Source organism: Sprattus sprattus (genome assembly GCF_963457725.1).
Source record: "Sprattus sprattus genome assembly, chromosome: 2".
Classification (NCBI taxonomy): Eukaryota; Metazoa; Chordata; class Actinopteri; order Clupeiformes; family Clupeidae; genus Sprattus; species Sprattus sprattus.
In genome coordinates this window covers 64,324,456-64,341,023 of record NC_137921.1, presented here as the reverse complement: position 1 = coordinate 64,341,023, position 16,568 = coordinate 64,324,456, and the positions used below count along the sequence as shown (strand labels likewise).

General features: G+C 44.6%; 1 protein-coding gene across 1 annotated transcript in view; it reads right to left on the bottom strand.

Moving 5' to 3' along the window:
* Positions 1–3,770: 3,770 nt before the first annotated feature.
* LOC308382839 (connector enhancer of kinase suppressor of ras 3-like) overlaps positions 3,771–16,568 on the bottom strand; it is a gene marked incomplete at its 3' end in the record, with an annotated part of 40,862 nt that continues 28,064 nt past the window's right edge. The window contains exons 10-22 of the mRNA XM_080860361.1: positions 16,397–16,521; positions 15,948–16,135; positions 15,235–15,321; positions 14,086–14,379; positions 9,443–9,547; positions 8,873–9,042; positions 8,395–8,468; positions 7,544–7,615; positions 7,071–7,135; positions 6,658–6,752; positions 5,902–6,079; positions 4,584–4,753; positions 3,771–3,998 (exon numbers count right to left, since the gene is read on the bottom strand). Coding sequence (XP_080716487.1) covers positions 3,771–3,998; positions 4,584–4,753; positions 5,902–6,079; positions 6,658–6,752; positions 7,071–7,135; positions 7,544–7,615; positions 8,395–8,468; positions 8,873–9,042; positions 9,443–9,547; positions 14,086–14,379; positions 15,235–15,321; positions 15,948–16,135; positions 16,397–16,521 — 1,851 coding nt within the window. The remainder of the gene's footprint in view (positions 3,999–4,583; positions 4,754–5,901; positions 6,080–6,657; positions 6,753–7,070; positions 7,136–7,543; positions 7,616–8,394; positions 8,469–8,872; positions 9,043–9,442; positions 9,548–14,085; positions 14,380–15,234; positions 15,322–15,947; positions 16,136–16,396; positions 16,522–16,568) is intronic.

The window sequence follows — 16,568 nt, the reverse complement described above, 5'->3', positions numbered from 1 at the left end:
CATCTCAAACGAGGCCGCTTAAATACATAAAGTCGCAGAGAGATTTATTTATAGGTCGAGTCGGAATTTGCTCTGGTATGTTGATGCCCTTTTTAAGAGTACTGAAATTGAGTTTGGAACATGGGAATGAAGAGTGTCTTTGTTGCCGATCCTTTATGTTTTTACAGGCATACTCTGGCGGCGAGGCATAGCTCCCGACCACAGACGCACACGTGGAATGTGTAAGACTGTCATTTGAGCATTATCCCGGCAGTCCTTGGTCAGATTTCAGAGGATCAAACATTGTGTTCCTCTGTATGACAGGCACACGGAGTGCAGTGTCCTTACAGCTGGGATTGTTTGGGTAGCCGTTGGCTTGAAAGCAGAGTGCTCCTCCATCAGACCTGCATTTTTGAGGTCAACTGCAGCCACACTCATGAAAACACAATAGGCGGTCAGAATCATGTGCTTCATGTGAACTGAATCAGGAGAGAAAAGGCTCCTTAGCCAGGACAGACAGGACAATCACAATAGAAACACAAATTATGGAAATTAGAACCATATACCAGTGTGCCCTCCCGTTCTCACACACACACACACACACACACACACACATATATATATATTCATACATATACACTGTAACACTGCATACCACTTACCAAAGTCTAACATTATTTCATGGAAAACATCATAAAACTTTGACTGACAGTTCAGCCCAGCCTCATATATACACACTGTGTGTGAGGGTGTTTGTACATGTATGATGGAAACCAGCAACGGTGCTCCACGTGAACATGAGAAACAGGCCTCCGTACGCGTTAACCCTGTTTGCTCAATACCGGCCATGCACAAGTGAAGCAAGAAGGTCCGGCCTGCCGCTCTCTCCATTAAAGGTGATGTTTACAGCGCTCTGCTGGGGCACACTTGAATGGAGAAGTTACTCATCCGTCAGGCAGATACGCCCAAATCCCCACTCCCTTTAACACCATTATCACATGACGAGGGTGAAAAGAGACTTATTCTTCCATGGAAATGATTAACAGTCATCTCCTCCCTGGCCCTTATGATATGAGGAAGATCACGCAGGAGGCAGCTGGGGGATATAATTGGATTTTGGAATTGAATTGAAATTGGATTGGACACATTTCAACTTTAGACCTGTCTTCAGTACTGGCTGGTTGCCAGCAGAGTATTTCACTGTAATGGGTACTGGAAGGAGGTGGGGCTCAATTAAATCATATGGTGATTGGAAACCCAGAGGTACACGATTGAGTGCATTCATTGGCTCCAAAGGTCTGCAAATGTACCAAGGTAAAGACAAAACAGTGAAGTCGATACTTCCCTGTTGAAAGTGAATCCACCATCTCTGTTGATAGTGAGCACCCCCGCTGGATACATTGGGTCACATGACTGGGACCACACACGTACACATGTGCAAGCATGAGCTTGCCCACTCCGATTTATGAAGTGTTTGAAAGAGCGTGTGTGTGTGTGTGTGTGTGTGTGCGTGTGTGTGTGTGTGTGATGGCCAGTGTGTGTGTGTGTGATGGCCAGTGTGTGTGTGTGTGATGGCCAGTGTGTGTGTGATGGCCAGTGTGTGTGTGTGTGTGTGTGTGTGTGTGTGTGTGTGATGGCCAGTGTGTGTGTGTGATGGCCAGTGTGTGTGTGTGTGTGATGGCCAGTGTGTGTGTGTGTGTGTGTGTGTGCATGTGTGTGTATGTTAATGCTGTGGTGTGTGTGTGTGTTTCAGTGTGTGTGTGTGTGTGTGTGTGTGTGTGTGCATGTGTGTGTATGTGAATGCTGTGGTGTGTGTGTGTGTGGGTGTGTGATTATTGTGATAATATGAAAATTGAATTTCATTAGAACTAATCTCAGGTCCTTAACACCATCCAGTCTTGCTCTGTGGTCTTGAACTTGTCCTTGCCAAACTCGTGTCTTGTCTGAACTCATATCCCTGCAGTTTTGTATACCCCATTAGCCTGGAGCTGATTTAATACAGACTTAACCATGCAAACAGCAGTCTTGAGTCTTGAGTGCGTGAGTGTGTTGTTGTGTGTGAGTACACGCATGCCGACTGACTTTGGACACAACCATGAGATCACCTATCTGTGTTTGTTTATCTACAGATATTTAAGTACATAAACTGTGTACCCTCAAAACTGGATGAGGGACAAATCAGAGCAAGTTAACATTTTCATTGGGATCAAATAAGATAAAAATAATAATAATAGACTTAACATGTCTTTCCCTGTTCTAACTTATTCCTTGGAATGACTGGCGAGTATTTGCTTCAAAGCAATTGACAAGTCTGCAGCTGAGGATCAGATGGAGTTTAGGTTAAATGTCGCCCCCTAGTGAGCGGTCACTGTACCCGCAACCTCATCCCTCATCATTATCATTAGAATGGCTGTCAGGGTTTGGGGCTTGATGGGGAGTCTTCTGCCTCCAAAGACTTCTTTGTATCAGCAAACAAAAGCAGAGCAACAGATGGCTGAATATTATCTGGATGTTTGGGACAACTCCATTCATCAAAAGATTTGGATAGTTTTTGTGTAAGATGTGCGTTCACATGCAAGACGCCTTTAATTAAATAGGTACTGCAGATGGCTACCCAAGACAAAGTACCGTCTTCATGTATAAATCTAAATTCATCAGACTGTGTTAGTATCCACTAAGGATAAAGAATGGGTGAGCAGACAACACAAAGGCATGTGAGAAGTTAAACTCAGTTCAAATGGCTGATCACGGACTTTGCTGATCGATAATCTCAGGAATAATTTATGGTACAGGCTTTTATTTCCTCCCATCCTCTTTAAAATCATACAATAAAAACAATCTGTAAAGAGAAGGCAATATATATACAACAAGCAGGACATTTATATACGATATACATATATATATATTTTATAACAATAAAAATCAAATCATAAAACATTATGGTATAAAATATGTGCAATATTTAAAAGACTCGAGTTAAAATCACACATTGCGTAAAACCAAGATGCGCAGATGTGTATGAGTATTCATTTCTCATTACTGCCACCAACACCACACTGCCTTGTGCAGAAGACAGAAGGCAATTACAGATTATACACCACTATGAAAATCCCTAAGCATTGTGAAAACGTATTAACTCTGTATGTATGTATATGTATGTGCACCTTTGAGCGTGAAAATATATTTCAATAAATAACTTAAGCCAACAGGAAACCCAGTCGGAGGAACATCATTTCGATACTGACACTGGTAAAATGTGTGAAAGTTTTACTTTAGATTGTGCATGTGTGCACACACATAAACTCTATTTACGTGTGTGTGCTTGTGTGCGTGTTTGTGTGTGTGTGTGTTTGTGTGTGTTCGTAAGAGAGAGGAGAAATGAATTCCAACTGCAGACATAGCTTACGTTCACACACACACAGCACATTACAAGATCAAATGAATAAAGCGCAGTTAGTCTTGGTGTCATAAACCAGGTGCAGAGATCAAATGGGGTAAATTCAGACATCTGCCCCCCCCCCCCCCCCCAAAGCGCAGGGCACACAGCTTCTTCTGCAAACTATATCTCAAGCCGCAGATCGAAGCTCCAGGCAGTGTTTGAGTCCCAAAATATAGGTCACTAGTTAACCACCAGTCCCTCCATGACACTTTGTAGCACTTCTTGATAAACACATCAAGGTCAGAGTGCTACGTTAGTATTGTCCCTGCCAGTCAGACTGGTCTTCTTCTTCGCCTCCCACTTTCAGGACGACTCTTTGCTGATAAACCTCGAGCTCCACTCCTGAGCTGGTTCAAACACTGGTCTCTGTGTAGTAGGTTGCGATGCTACTGACGGTGGTCGTGGAGGTTTGGGTGGACTCCTGTGGTGGGAGGCTATGTTGCCGCCCTGGTGGCGGTCTGCGCTTGGCAACCTCCTGGAGAAGCAGCACGTTGGCCTCTCTCCACTGTCGATACTTGTAGGCACTGAGGGAGGGGTCGGCTAGCACCTGCTCTAGACACAGCAGGTCGGCCTCTTTAGACTGAGAGGGGGAGGAAGGAGGGAGGGGGAAGGAGAGAGAGAATAAATAAGTTCACCAAGGAAGACAGACATACTTGCATGGGATGAGCTGCTTTTCATACTAGGAGACTGCACTTGTCATGGTTGTGACCTCGTGACTACACATATTTGAAATAGAACATTGTTGACTGTTTCAAAATGTAGTCAATGACTAACTAGACACAACAGAACAAACCTGGTCATAGATGGCATGAACCCTTTTCGACCTAAGGAGGCATATCTTTCTCATCCCCTCTTCCTTTATTCCCCTCTCTCTCTCTCTCTCTCTCTCTCCCCCTCCCTCCCTCCCTCCCTCCCTCCACCCACCCACCTCCACCCACCCCCACGCACGCATGCACACACGCACGCACACACGCACGCACGAATAGACTTCTGCGCATTCCACCATTCTCATCATTCACAGAATAGGATGACCACAACTCATTAGTAGTGTAAGGTCTTCTGAGCTGAGGATAGTGCATGCACGCACGCACGCACACACACACACACACACACACACACACACACACACACACACGCACGCACGCACACACACACGCACACACACCTTCAAAGTGCTGTTGAGAGTCCTGGCATGATGCAGCTTCTCATTGATGACCTCGTCCTGGCAGCGCTTGATGAAGGAGGCCCTGTAGTCTCGTTTGGAGGCGGGCTGCAGGAGCCCCGTGGGGGACAGGCGGGCCTCCTTCAGGTGGAGGTACAGCCGCTCCATCTCATCTACACAGCCGCCAGCAGGGGGCGCCACAGGGAACACAAACGCATCAGAATCAGCTTTTATTGGCCAAGTTAGTTTGCACAAACAAGGAATTTGTCTTGGTGCAGTGGCTCTCAGTGTGCTCACACATGTTACACAAATATACATCACAACACAAAACAATACAACAGTGCAAAACAATACAGCAGTGCAAAACAATACAATCCAACAGTGCAATGGTCAACAATCCAATAAGTCTTAAAAAGTATATACAAACAATAGTGCAAAGTGGTGAGTCCAGGAAGAGCAGGAATATATAAATACTATATGGTATGAGTATGGCATGGATGAAGGAGGGCGATTGATAAGAGAGAGAGAGAGGAAAGACAAACTGGTCACGGCAAAAGGAAACCGGACTACAAAGCAACAAAAGTATCATACAAGTCTTGCGTCACATTTCTTAATGATGAGTGTCTGCAAACTGGTCAGAGGAATTGTCTTAAAGCATGAACCTACAAGTGATGCTGATTAGAGAGGGTTGTCAGTGTTGTTTGGCTTTTTATCTGTGACACCACTGAACTGTGACACTGGAATGGCCCCATTCAGCCCACTGAGAGTTTGACCAAAAGCAGCTAGAGGGATGTGGTTCCACACAGAGGCGCCCTAGATTAGAAGAGGTCTAATATCATGTGGTGGGGTCTGGTTGGAGGGAGATCAGCAGAGGCGTCTTCACATGTTTGTGCCCTAAAAAGGCTGCACTAAGGTGTCAGATGGAACATGGATGTCCGGGGCTGCATAGTTCACACATCTCACATGCTAATAAGGCCCACAATCACCCCTTCAAATAAAACATTAAAAATTCATGAACACTGCTGCCAGAGCATTCACAACCACAAACTAACATGCAGTATTGACACACACATACACGCACACGAGTTCTGTGCTGGGTCAGTTCTGGCTAAGTTCTGCGGTGCAAATGTGGTTTGGTATGTTACTTTAATCCTTGTTGCTTCCTCCTTTACAATGAGATACTTACCCTCTTCAGTGGAGGGCTGCTGCTGCTGCTCCTGCTGCTCCTGCTCCTGCTCCTCCTGCTGCTGCTGCTCCTGCCGCTCCTGCTGCTCCTGCCGCTCCTGCTGCTCCTGCTGCGGCTGCGGTTCATCTTCTTGACTTTGGGGGAGGTCCAGGGAGGGTGGCCCAGTGGATATGGTGGTGATGTCCAACCAGGACTCGCTTTGGCATTCGACGGCTGTCACGGACGTCTGGGAGGAGGTGGCGGTGGCCGGAGAACAGCACGGGACTGAGGTGCAACGCGGTGAAGAGGAGCACCGAGGAGGCGGCAGCTCCTCCTAGTGGCCACGCAGGGAATTTTAGATGGGAGACAAAAAGCATGCAAGAATGATCAACAAGTTTACAACGACAGACATTGACCAGACTGCTGTGCAGTTAAGTGCATTGCACTTCCCAACAATTATAAATGCTGAAAAAAATGTTGCATCTTCTATCAGACTTAACCATTGCTGCCGTCTACCCCTTCCCTTTAAAATATAGTGCACTTGTAAAGACACTGGGCAGTGGGCAGTGAGGAAGCCTATCTCACTGGTCACTACAACTAATACGCTGCTGATTATAGACCACAACATATACTATAACATAACTATAGTTTTTCTAGCAACTAGAATGTCAAGTGTTGTGTAAAGAAGCACTTTCTGCAAATCTTCTGACCCTATTCTCACAGATAAACTGAGCAGTGTGAGGTGTGAGATCCATCCAAAGCAGAACAGTAAAAACAGATTTATTTCTGTCTGCCACACTGCGACATACATTTAGTGTGTGCAACTCTCATCTGACTGGCAGCAAGTGGTTTACGGCATAGCCATGCGGAACCATGCAAATCTAGCGGGTGGCAAAATTAGCTTCAACTCACATTAATACTGCCAGCAGTCAGCTGCTCCGTGTAAATTTGACATGCCACTTCTACCGACTCTGTCTCTTCGTGATCACTCTCTTCACTGTAGCAACCTAGATACAAACACACACAAGCGCGCACACACACACCGAACACACACACACACACACACACCGAACACACACACCGAACACACACACACCGAACACACACACACACACACACACACACACACACACACACGAAAGGCATGAAATCCAATGTGCATAATACCCAGTGTAAGGACAGGGATGTAACTCAATATCATTTCCTGCGGTGTAAAGTGTGTGATGATATCACTGATCACTGATATTAAGGGTTCATTGGTGTCATGTGCATTACACCACTGGGTATCAAAGAAGCTTAGTTATTGCAATCCCGTCTGTCATCACCTTCATCTTCACAGGCTGTGGTCGGTATCCTTTGAATGGAGGCCTCCTTGAACGCACTCAACCACCTGCAGTGAGAACAACTTCAGATACTAGACCCTAAAACAGACAGACCTGAGAGAGACCCAGGCTTCACCCAAGACCAAAAGATGCAGCGCATACACACACACACTGGCCATAGAAAAAACCTGTTTGCTTTAAAGATGTGTTCACTAGGAAGATGGAAGGCCAAGCGGACTCAAACCTCCCCAGGTCATGAACAGAAAACCATGTTTTTGAAAATGAAATGAAAACGTCGGCATCATTAAGGATCACCTGTCATAATACGCTAAGAAATAAGTCATGCCTTTTTTTCTGATACGTGGACTGAAACAGTTACTGTATCTCAAAGTTCTGTGAACTGCAGAGAGAAGACACAAAAGGCTCCGCACGTGATATGTGGTTTCCTGTTCACAGCTTGTGTCTTTGACACTTACTTGTTCATCTCTTTGACACTCTCGGCTGCAAAGTAGAGACTCATGATCTGAGGATGACTGGCCTTCATGGCACTGGAGTGCAAAACAGAAGACAGGGGATGAGAGGGCCAGTCATGATGGCAAAAACAGAAGCAGTAAAGGTTGAAATCTAAATCTACACAGAGAAACCCTCTACACATTCTGAGCAGGATTAAAGCATAATCTTAAATCCAGAAGCAGCGCAAACAAAATGTTGGGAAATAGGACAAAATCCACCACCTCACGGTGATCTGTGAAAGAGGAACAGCAGATTTATTGTTACATTTGCTGATTTGACAAATCTGTGTATTTTTTCTATAATCTGTGTATAGTTCTGCTACTGGTGCCTTGCCTCTGCCACAGTACAGGGAAATCACATGACTGCACTGACGCTCAAGAATATATGTTAACCCCCGACCATTTCCTGTTGGAGGGGGAGGCGTTGACAGTATGCTATTAGCGAGCTTGACTGTGAAGAGATTTGGTGCTTAAGGCCTTCTAACGCAGCTCAGAGGCGTCTGTTGCTGTGGGCACCTCGACATACGCACAAGCAGTATGAATATTACGTGGCTGGCTTGCTTTAGGAAGAGGTCTATTAATTATATACATGCTAAAATAATACAAGTTTTTGTGAGTGCCCTTACATATTAGCAGTTTCCGAAATACAAATTCAGTGTGTAAACAAGAAAAAAACTGAAATCTGAAATGAACTAGTTTGAGTCTCGACACGTGCTATGTTATGGTCGCCTTAAGCAACTCAGATTACACTCAACTACACTTAATGCCTCTGCCTAGAAAGTAAAGAACAAAAGATAGACCAATTAGAGGCTTACTATTTCTTCTTGTATTCTGTCGCCTGTTCCAGAGTGAAGTCTCTTGTGTAGATGTATCCCTCCGCTTTCTCCGCCTGCAGAGACATCAAGCCATGAAGAAAAAAAGAAATGCGGAAAATCCCTGGTAAATCTGTGTCCGTGTCGCATCTTGGGGAGTATAGAGGGAGTTAGAATGGCACCTTTTGAACAATCACATTTTAATTCAACTTAGTTCAGAAATGTAATCTAGATGTAAGACTATCTGACAATGTCAAAACTTCTGTTTAGCAATAGACATCCAAGACCCTTACTGTCTTTGTAAACATTTAGATTAGATTAGATTAGATTAGATTAGATTCAACTTTATTGTCATTGCACAGAGTACAAGTACTGAGACAACAAAACTGAATTTTCTGAATTGAACTGAACCTCTGGCATAAATATGCTTCTCCTATCCAGGGAACGTGACAAAGAGTTGACCCCCCAGCAAACCACTCACCATCTGACTGGAATACCAGTACAGAGCGCTCCGCTTCAGCACGAACCAATACTTCTTCCATCGGGTTCCAAGGAAGCCCCTGCTGTCCTTCTTCTTGTAAAGCCACCCATAGCACTCGCCCTGCCCCAGGTCCTTGACAGACACTTTACGACGACTCATCGCAGCATTACCTTCATAGGCAAACACCGGTTAGCAGGTGGGTAGGACGGGGGGGGGGGGGGGGGGGGGGACATGCCAGAAGGTGCATGTCCACACACACACACACACACACACACACACACACACACACACACACACACATACACATACACATACACATACACACACACACACACACACACACACACACACACACACACAGAAGAAACCATAACACAGCAAAAGAATAGAAGAGCAAACATAAATAGCTAGGAGGATGGTTAGTCTTCCCGATTTTATGCATGACAAAACAACGAACTTCAGGGAGCATTCAATGAGGATCACAATTATTAACACAATAAAACAGGAACTGCATTGAAAAAGAGCATCATATTACGGCCGATAGAGCAGACACACAAGCAGAGGTCTTACCCCGAGGTGGCCGCCGGCTGCACTGAGGCACGGAGCCCTCCAGGTTGAGAGAGCAGAGAAGGGCAGAGAGAGGGGGGAGCTGGGTGAACAACAGCTCACGCAGCGCTGAGCCGTCAGCCACCACACCACACACAATACACACACAATACACACACACACACAATACACACACACACACACACACACACACACATACACACACACACTGCAGCGCAGCTCACACACAGAGAAAGACAGACAGTGTACCGTTGCAAAGACCTCTTCCCCCTGCTTAGATCTCTCTCTCTCTCACACCCACACTCTCTCACTCACACACACACACTCTCTTTTTTTTCACAATCTCTCTCTGTTCTCGATTTCCATGTATCTAATTCTCCCTCTTTCACGTTTTCGCAAAACAGAGCGCCACGGTCTCTCTTATTACGCTCAATACTTGTGTTAAACATCCTGTCTCTGTCACTTGCATAACCACACAGGCGTTTATCACACACAACTAAATATGAGAAAAACTGATCCGAACACCAGGTCACTACTTGAGCATTTTACTCACAGCAGGATCTGCAGGTTTTACAGATTACTATTCATCTAAATATATTTGACAAAAGGTCTTAACATTTCCATTCCCCAGAATGCATAATAATCTATGCACATATGACATATGTGAAATCCTGGCGAGGTGCAAAGACTAATCAATTAGTATAAATTTAAACCAACAAGTATTGCATGTAGTAAATAGAAAGGCAGAAACCAAAGGTTAGAAAGCCAGGGCCCTCTGAAGTCCACGAATGGAATTGCATCAATGTTGATTTTAAAGGAGTTATGGAAGGTTAAGAGAATACATAAATTGAATCTCATGGGTGAGGTCATCTATAATTATGTCATGGACAGATATGGAGTTTGTCACAAAGCTAGGAAGGAAAAGCAAGGTCAAGCCATGTTGAAATAGACAGGAGGCAGCTGAAGAAGCAATGGTAATGAGCAGATGATGAACAGTAGGCAGAGGTAAAAAGTAGCCTGGCACAGGCCTGTTAGACTTTTTTTAGTAGTCCGACATGCCTTTGTAATTTTGAATATTTCCTCTAACTAAAATATTGATGCAAAAGTGGCATATATGTGGAAGATTAAAGGTTTCTGGGCGTGTTCTTTTTAGGATTCTAGGGCAAAAACTCGCGGAGCTTTAAAGGCATATTGACAACAAGAACAAACAAATATTTTCCCACTGGTGGGACAGACAACAAAAGAAGAAAGAATAACCTAGGCTTGCATTCTACAAGGACCCATTTAGGTATGTGAAGTCTTCACTCCAGAGAAAACAGGAAGTTTAAGAGTTGAAAGAAAGGACCTAGACAGCAGCTAAACATGGACACTGCCTGCTGTTAGTCAGGGAGAAGAAGTCTAAAATGGGTAAGAACGAATGTGGAACCTAGCAAATGCAGAAGTGTTTCTATCAGTAATTGGAGACTGGTGGAAGAGGGGTTTAATATTAATGGTAAGGTGATTATTTCTTGTGTAGAAAAACTAAATGATTTGTCTGAGGCTGTGGCTAAGTCACCTGCAGACCACTTGAGGCGGTACATTTACCTGAACTAACACTGAGATTATGTTAAAACTTGTCGAGGTGTATGTTGTTGTGTTTGGTAGTGGCATGCGTCCTAACCCATCACGAGTATGGAGGGGGGTGAGTCCGAGATGCCAGATTCCGCTACGCATGTACGCTAACCTATTGTCAATACAGGATAATCCTAATGTAAACAGATGTAATGATCACTTGTTAATACTTATGTAAAACACATCAAAATACACGAAATTCGACAGTGGACGCCATTGCAGGACGCGCTCGGTAAATCCGCATGCAATTACCTGCAGGAAATATTTCAGAGCACTCCAGTTCATTATGTTGCGTTGCCCTCGATCAAAATTGGTGTCTAGCATATTTGCAGTTAACTTCAGGAGAAGCGAAGACGACAAGTTGGATCAGATTAACATGCACCTGCCAATTAGTGCCGTTTCCTGTTTGTGCACACAAGCAGCGCGTGGTGGACAGAGGGGAATGATGGCAATTAGAACTGCTAAATTTCAGATTCAGTAAGACTGCAGCTAGGGGTCAACATCGCTAAGCCTGTTGCTATTTATTCTTGCTTTAAGTGCATTTACAATAGATACTCAGCTGCATGACACTTTCTTGTTCATATGATGTGAAATTGACTTTTTAAACAGTAAAATACGAAGTAAGCCTCAGAGAAGAGAGAAGATAATTTATGATAATATGTAAATGGTAATAAAGCGTTGTTTATTTGCATTTCAGTTACATGGTGGACCTTTGAGGCATCATATTATATGAACAACGAGACAAACTGAGGTTGACATCCACAGTAAACTTCAAGAATTTCAGAGCAGATTGAGCAGATACAGGCCTATGGGTTAGAAGGCAGGTCAATGGTAAGGCTTCTTTTATCATCCACCACCAGGTGGCGATGCTGCTAATGGAACAGACCGACAATGTGCAAAGCCAATGTTGAAGAAAAACTACTGTTTATCATCTTGCTAACGATTCTCGCCCTAACACATTTTTTCCCCAGCTTGCCATGACGCGTGGAAAAGTCACTACGTGCTTAGCGTTTAGTAATAATTTATCATAATTGTTAATTTCTCATAAATTATACAAAATGCTTACGAAGAAAAAGTGTTTGTGTACTGAAAAAAATGTATTTACCTCTGATCACAAGTTCCTTAATTTCCCATCGATTAAATTCATATGCCACACATCAGTCCTTTCTACATTATAGAGTGTGAAAATCTGATGTAATGTCTTCCTGCATAGATAAGCACTAGACCATACAATCCAGACATGCAAAAGAGCTTAGATGAACGCATGGAGAAGAGAGACTATTTTCTTCAAATCACAGACAAAAAAAGGTGTGAGAAACATAGGAAACATCTGGCATTGACAGAAATGAGTTAACTTCGTATCAACATCTTTGATTTCCTGGCTGGTAATGTTATGGAAAGGGATCCAAATGCCTGATTTATTCTAAAGTTTGAAGACCGGACAATAAATCAATCGTACATACATTAACTTAACTACAAAACTAAATACATGGCCACTTTATCTACAATCTATATTAATTTAAAGCGTTATATACCAGTCTGGACCATGACAACCAGTTTTGAATTTAACATCCACATTCAACACAAAAACAGTTAATTGCAACTTTAATAAAATAGTTTAGAGATGATCACATATTAACAAAACGTTTACATATTCTTAAAAACAAAGCCTGTGTTCAAAATAGTATAGAGTATACATTTAGCTTCTGAAGCCTTAAAACGTGCTCCTCTTGCCATTCGAACTGAACTGCATTGAGCTTTTGATAACACAACACACAATTACACCATTTATAAGCAACAAAACTATTAGTTCTGCATCAATGATGTCCAAGTGAATGAGCTAGAAGTTAAGTGTGGTTCTCTTCCAGGTCATAACACAGGAAGTAGTAGTATGTGATATTTATGTTTTGTAGTATATAATGTATGTTGTGATGGCGTGGGCCACTAATACACCACTAGTGTTGATTTGGATGTCTCAGGGCTTCGGTGAAAGCCCATTCAGCCTGAGTTTTAGTTAGGCATACAGCAATTGCATACTCTTTTTGCATACTCTTTTGGTAACGTTAAAACTTTTCAGTGTTTGTCTCATTCCTTCACACTTGCATACTTGCAAACACACACAGGCACATATAAACTCACACAAAGAAATACTGATAACACAGTGGACATTGAATGATCACATTAAACCTCAATGCCCTCAATGAAAAGCTTTTTGTAATGAGTTGTGTTAGTCGTGTGTTAAGAGTATCTCCACCAGGCTTTCTTTCCAACCAAGTGGAACAGAACATCTCAAGCTGAGATAAGGACTCATGTCAAAAGAGCCATTTGCAAGATGCACAAAGTGAACAAGGATATAACAAATGACTCAATAATGCAAAAATGAAAAATCTATACACAAAAAAAAATGCTCAAGACAAATTAAATAACTTATAAGTTATACAAAAGTGAGTTAACTAATGACTTCTACTGCAAAAACAAAAGAGAAATGTTCAAGACCTGACCCGATAACCATATGAAGTTTACTATTGTTTTCAAAACACAGTGTATATACATGTAGTTATAACTCAAAAGAAACAACGACATAGCTTCATAAGACTCAGAAACACTGGTGAATTCAACTCTCTGCACACAGGTAATGTAACAAGTCCTGTTTCTATATGGATGTATTGTTTGTGATAAAGCAGCAAGTCAAGGTTTGCACCAGACAGTCTTTGGGTGCTGGGAGTTCGCACGGGGTTGACAGACACACCATTCCATCAAATCCCCCTGAACCAACACTCGACATCGCTCCGAGAAGCAAGGCGGATCAAAGGCACCGTTGGTGTGGCCTGACTACACCATAACACACTCATGTAGAAACTTACACACACATATGGACATTTGCTCACACACAAACACACACACACACACATACACACACAGTAGCCATTGGAATCAGTCACACACACACACACACACACACACACACACACACACACACACACACACACACTCTCTCTCACTCACATCCACACACCCACGCCCGCATTTTCAGTGTGTCAGCAGCTTGAGCCGGGCGATCCAGCTGCTCAGCAGCGAGGGCTCGTTGGGCGTCTGTGCCGGCTTTGGCTTCGGGGCCTTCTTGGCTAGCGCCTCCTGGTAGGGGATGGTGGCGCTGTTGTGCAGCTCGGCGTTGATGAAGCACTGGCTCCCGCGGATGTGGTCCACGCCGCGCGTCAGCGGCCGCTCGGCCCCCGCCAGCGGCCGGTAGGGCAGCGGGTAGCAGGGCGTCTCCTCCGAGATGGTGGCGATGCGCTCGGTGCTGAGGTACCGGTGAAGAGGGTTCTCACCTGGGTGGAAGGGGGGAGACATGGAGGTGCGTCTCATACACGTCTGGGGTAGAATGGATTCGAAGCTTGTGTGTTTGTGTGTGTATCGGTGTATCTCAGCTACACTTTACACTTTAAATTGGGATGAGTAGTAGTCAGTGCTAATAGCTACCAATGGATGCTGCAGACTACCAGATATACAGGTGAAAGCATTACGCATATGCAAACTAACATGATCCAGAAAAACACACACACACCTACGCACCGCCACACCCTAAAACCGTAATAAATTGCTCTTAACCTAAGGCTTACCTTACAATTAACAAACAACATTAAGACTCACAAACACACCCTTGCAATGCACTAATTCTCTGCTGAGTGAAGTGTGTCGTGCCCTGTGTGTAATTAGGCGAGCTGATGGCAGGTGAGATTAGCCTGGGGCTTTGCTTGTGTGTGTGTGTGTGTGTGTGTGTGTGTGTGTGTGTGTGTGTGTGTGTGTGTGTGTGTGGTGAGTGTGTGAGTGTGTGTGTGTGTGTGTGTGTGTGTGTGTGTGTGTGTGTGTGTGTGTGTGTGTGTGTGTGTGTGTGTGCGTGTGTGCGAGTGTGTGAGTGTGTGAGTGTGTGTGTGTGTGTGTGTGTGAGTGTAAGTGTGAGTGTGAGTGTGAGTGTGTGTGTGTGTGTGTGTGTGCGTGTGTGTGAGTGTGTGAGTGTGTGTGTGTGTGTGTGTGTGTGAGTGTAAGTGTGAGTGTGAGTGTGAGTGTGTGTGTGTGTGTGTGTGTGTGAGTGTGTGAGTGTGTGTGTGTGTGTGTGTGTGTGTGTGCTTGTGTTTTGGGTGAAACTGCAGCTCCATGAGGGCAGGTGCAGGTGAAGCACTTACCTTTCCTGCCTTGGGGACCCAGCCTGGAGGGCGAGTCCGACAGACCCAGGCAAGTGTCTACAGGCATGGACACGGGCCGCGGCTTCCCTGCGGAGGAGAGGCACAGGAGGTTAAGTGGTGAAGCTCCGCTGCTGTGTCACAACATCTGCGTGATCTTTATGATGGTGAGTTCTTAGCCTCTAAAACGGAGAAAACTTTACAGCTGAAAGTGGGAAGTATTTAGACTCCATTACACTCAACTGTCAAGTCCTGTCATGTCACGTCCTGTGCTGTTACTACTTTACTGGCAGGAACATGGCGTCAGCAAAGTCAAGTATGCGACAGGCGTCATAACTCGTTTGGACCGTTTGGATGAGTTTTCCATGTATATCAATTTCTATTCCCAGGCATCAGAACTACATATACAATGCAGGCCTTATCAGTATTCCAAGTCTATTTTGGAAAGGATGGTTTAGCATACTGGTTAATGTACATGCACAGTACAGAGCAGAGACATTAATGTCGGTTGGAATCAGCCCCTCAATCATGGCTTTGGTGCTGCCCAACCAGTTCAGCAAGTAAACAAGACTGATCGCTAAGTTGCAGCCACCACTCATGGTTGACTTGTTTGTTTTTTTGTCTCCGTGAGGTAGACTGAGGGGTTTATGTGAGGGCAGGTGCAGAGACTGGATATGGTGGGCTGGGTGGACCAGGCCTGGCCTGGAGGCACTGACCTCTGGAGGGCGCTCGCTGCCTCATGCGGGCTTGGGGCACGGGGAGCTCCACGGGGCTGGGCACGGGCTTGCTTTCGTAGTCTGCGATGGTGAACCGCCGCCGGCCCTCGTGGTCGAGGAATGAGTTGGGAGACTGCGAGCGCTTAGGCCTAAGTTTGACGCCAGTGCACACGGTTGGTTTGGCATCCCTGCAAGAGACGGTCAAGTAAAGACGTATGTCAAAAAGGTGTATCCATAAAAGTGTACTAAGTAAAATAATGAAGGATTGTGCTGTGTTAGTTCAAAGTTAAAAACTTTATTTCCCTTTCTTCCAACATCTAACTATGGCACAGGCACTTTCAAAAGTGAGATTCCTTCAACAGTGGAACATTCTAGGCTGTCTCTCTGCATCTCTCCATAGTGGACTATCCTATGTTGTTCTGGATGTATCTGCCATGCCCCTGACTCACCGTGGGGCGTATGGAGCTGAGGGAGGAGGGGGAATGTACAGGTCCAAAATGGCAGGTTTCTCCTTCTTCAGAGGGGACTCCACAGGACTCCTGGGTGCCTGAGCAGGGCGTGGACAGGCTAGGTTCTGTGATTGGGGGAGAAAAAGCAAACAGTTTAACTTTACTCGTCACG